General features: G+C 53.7%; 1 protein-coding gene across 1 annotated transcript; it reads left to right on the top strand.

The window, feature by feature from the left end:
- The first annotated feature begins 313 nt into the window (after nucleotides 1-313).
- On the top strand, nucleotides 314-2,419 carry apoeb (apolipoprotein Eb). The gene is made up of 5 exons (XM_084444729.1): nucleotides 314-383; nucleotides 749-812; nucleotides 1,065-1,218; nucleotides 1,593-1,880; nucleotides 2,041-2,419. The coding sequence occupies exons 2-5, from the start codon at nucleotides 770-772 to the stop codon at nucleotides 2,381-2,383; spliced, it is 828 nt and encodes a 275-aa protein (XP_084300855.1). The 5' UTR covers nucleotides 314-383; nucleotides 749-769; the 3' UTR covers nucleotides 2,384-2,419.
- Nucleotides 2,420-3,124: the final 705 nt, after the last annotated feature.

The following is a 3,124-nucleotide window of genomic DNA, read 5'->3' as shown; positions in this document are numbered from 1 at the left end:
TATTGATTGAAACTAATTAGCTTGGTTTGATTTCATCAATTACTTGGAAAATATCAAAGCGTGTGATGTTCCCCCAAATAACACAATCATTGTCTAGATGATTGTTTCAAAAGACCGTGAGTAGGTTAGGGTGACCCATACGCTGACATAGCCTAAATATTACACAATCACAGCTATAGCCTCATAACACACAAAGGAGAACTTCGGACGCACTTTTGGCACACAGCGTGGAAGGAACCATGAGCAGGCGCGCACACGTGAGGGGCTATCAGCATCGTGAACGCGCACACTCACACCCCCAGAGATAGGCGCGCTTGGTCCCAGGACAGTATAAAAACCCTTGGCAAGCAGCCCCAAAGCACGGAGGAAACCGGACTGCTCAGGTGAGTGATGAGGAGAGGGATGCGGGAAGCGCACGGTTGGGGAACGTCTTTCCTTACGCTGAATTGCTTAATTAATCTATCGGTTTATGCTAGCTCTAGTTTAAATGACTATTGAAAGAAATGTAAAATAGCCTAGTTCGTATGTCACTGGATTGCAGAAACATAGGAAGTCAGCATTTGTTTAAAAATGGTGAATCTCCATTATCTAGCTTTTCTAGCAGATAGCTTAGGCTATAGCTATGGGAAATGTAATTCAAGATTACATTCCAAGATTCAAGATAATATTTCCATCAATAGAATGCATGCTTTGTTTTGGTCCTGCGGCCAGCGAGGAGAGTTATCTGACTTTGTGTTTGGTCTCCTAGGTGTATCTGTCTCAATCAACCATGAAGGCTGTAGCTCTGATCCTTGCTCTGGCAGTCATCTCTGGTAAGCTAAACACATTCACTGTCTAAATACTTAGGCTATTGTGAACATGTATGCTTTTGATCCTATTGCTACTTACATGACTGCAATTTAACATCATACACATACTGTAAACTATTATCTGGCTTTTAAAAAAAACTCAAACTAGTGAATGTGTGTGTGTGTGTGTCTGCGTGTGTGTGTCTGCATGTGCGTCTCCATGTGTGTCTGCATGTGTGCACCGATCTAAACCTTGCTCTCCTGCGCCCCCTACAGGCTGCCATGCCCGTGCCGTGCGCCAGGCTGAGGCCCCTGCAAACCAGTGGGAGGAGAACGTAGAGCGTTTCTGGACCTACGTCTCGCAGCTCAACGGCATGGCCGACGGAGTGCTGGACAACGTCAAGACCTCCCAGCTCGGCAGAGAACTGGAGTGAGTCTCCCTTCCTCTCCTTCCTTCCTTCCTTCCTTCCTTCCTTCCTTCCTTCCTTCCTTCCTTCCTTCCTTCCTTCCTTCCTTCCTTCCTTCCTTCCTTCCTTCCTTCCTTCACCAATGCTCCCCCCTATCTTTCTCCGCCTGCCTGGCATCCACCCCCCCCCCCCCCCCCACTCTCGCCCCCCCCCCCCCCCCCCTCCACCCTCATGCCTAACATGTCTGACCCTCTAAATCCTCCCTTTCCAACCTCGGCTCATGCTCACTCTCCCCACCCTGCCTTGTTTCTGTCCATGTGTACCCTCTCCCTGCACCCCCCCCCCCAACCCCCCATCTTCCCATCACTGATCGCCCCTCTCCCCCCCCCTTCACCAGCACCCTGATCACCGACACCATGGCTGAGCTGAACGTGTACAGCGAGGACATCCAGACCAAGCTGGGCCCGTACGCCGAGGGCACCGCCAACCAGCTGGCCCAGGACATGCAGCTGCTGGTCAACAAGCTGCAGACCGACATGCTGGACGCCAAGGAGCGCAGCACCCAGTACCTGGGCGAGATGAAGACCATGGTGGAGCAGAACGCCGAGGACGTCCGCAACCGCGTCAGCTCCTACACCCGCAAGCTGAAGAAGAAGCTGAACAAGGACATGGAAGAGATCCGCAAGTGAGTAGAGAGAGAGAGAGAGAGAGAGGGGGAGGGGAGGGGGGGCAGGTCTCAGATGTCTGCGGGGTTGTGCGTTTTATATTCTATGTACTATGTTATGATGAAGCACGTCCGATCCTAACCTCCTGCCCTCTCTGCCCCCCCCCCCCCCCCCAAACAGCACCGTGGCCACCTACCTGGGCGAGTTCCATTCCCGCGTCTCCCAGAACGTGGACCTGGTGAAGGAGAAGGCGGAGCCCTACGTCAGCCAGGCCCACGAGACGGCGGTGGAGCGCCTGGGCACCTTCTCCGCCCTGCTCCGCAGCCAGAGCGACAGCCTCACCCAGCAGCTGGAGACCCAGGCCCAGGGGCTGAAGAGCCAGCTGGAGACCAGCGCCCACGACCTGCGCACCACCCTGGAGGGCAAGATGGACCAGCTCAACGACTTCCTCACCCCCTTCACCGACAAGCTCCGCGAGCAGTTCCAGGCCATCATGGACAAGGTCAAGGAGACCACCGCTTAAGCAGCGCCCTGGGGGGGTGATGGGGGGGGGGGGGTTAGGAGGTTGGGGTTCCACCCATGAGCATCTCTTCACACAGGGGGGGGGAGGCGCATGTGCGTGGAGATCCGAGCCACTATTCATCTCACCACAGAGAGGAGAGAGAGGGAGTTAAGAGTTACTGATGTTTTCATTATGCGGGCGCTTGTTTTAGGTGTGTCGGGGGTAGGGGGAGGAGTGAGGACAGGGAGGGGGGTAGTCCACAGACCGGAACAGCCTTTGTCGTTTGTACAGTCCCCGCTGTTCTTCCTACCAGCACCCCTCCTCTCCAAGCGAGCGCCTCAATACCACCATTCATTCACCCTACAAGAGGCGTCTGTTTTAACCTGCTTTCGCTTGTCCTTCTCGAGTTAAGTGCTCTAGAGATATCTCTGGCCCTGGTTGTTGGGATTCTAATAAGTCGGGTTTCTACTGTAGGCTTTCATCTGAGACAGAGAGGCAAGGTTGCAATACCTCAGTGCACCCTCTAATCCCGAGCCAAATTGGCTCCGATTCCATCCAACACACACACACACACACACACACACACCACGGAGACCAATCATTTCAATGACTGCACTGAATGAGCCCAACAGACTTGGCCGATCTCCAGCGAAGCATCAGCACGCCCAGAGCAACACCACCTCGTGCCTTACTTTCTCCAAAGTCGCCGCATTTACACCCGCCTGCTCTATCTGCTGTGTATTTTGTTCTGATTCACAATAG

Source organism: Borostomias antarcticus (assembly GCF_949987555.1).
Source record: "Borostomias antarcticus genome assembly, chromosome: 10".
Lineage (NCBI taxonomy): Eukaryota > Metazoa > Chordata > Actinopteri > Stomiiformes > Stomiidae > Borostomias > Borostomias antarcticus.
The sequence above is the reverse complement of the archived record's forward strand: the minus strand, read 5'-3'. Positions and strand labels throughout refer to the sequence as shown.

Excerpts from the sequence above, each read along its gene's own strand:
- apoeb (XM_084444729.1), top strand. The coding sequence starts at position 770 with ATGAAGGCTGTAGCTCTGATCCTTGCTCTGGCAGTCATCTCTG. Across the intron at positions 1,219-1,592 it reads CAGCTCGGCAGAGAACTGGA|CACCCTGATCACCGACACCA; the intron begins GTGAGTCTCCCT and ends CCCCTTCACCAG. Across the intron at positions 1,881-2,040 it reads GACATGGAAGAGATCCGCAA|CACCGTGGCCACCTACCTGG; the intron begins GTGAGTAGAGAG and ends CCCCCCAAACAG.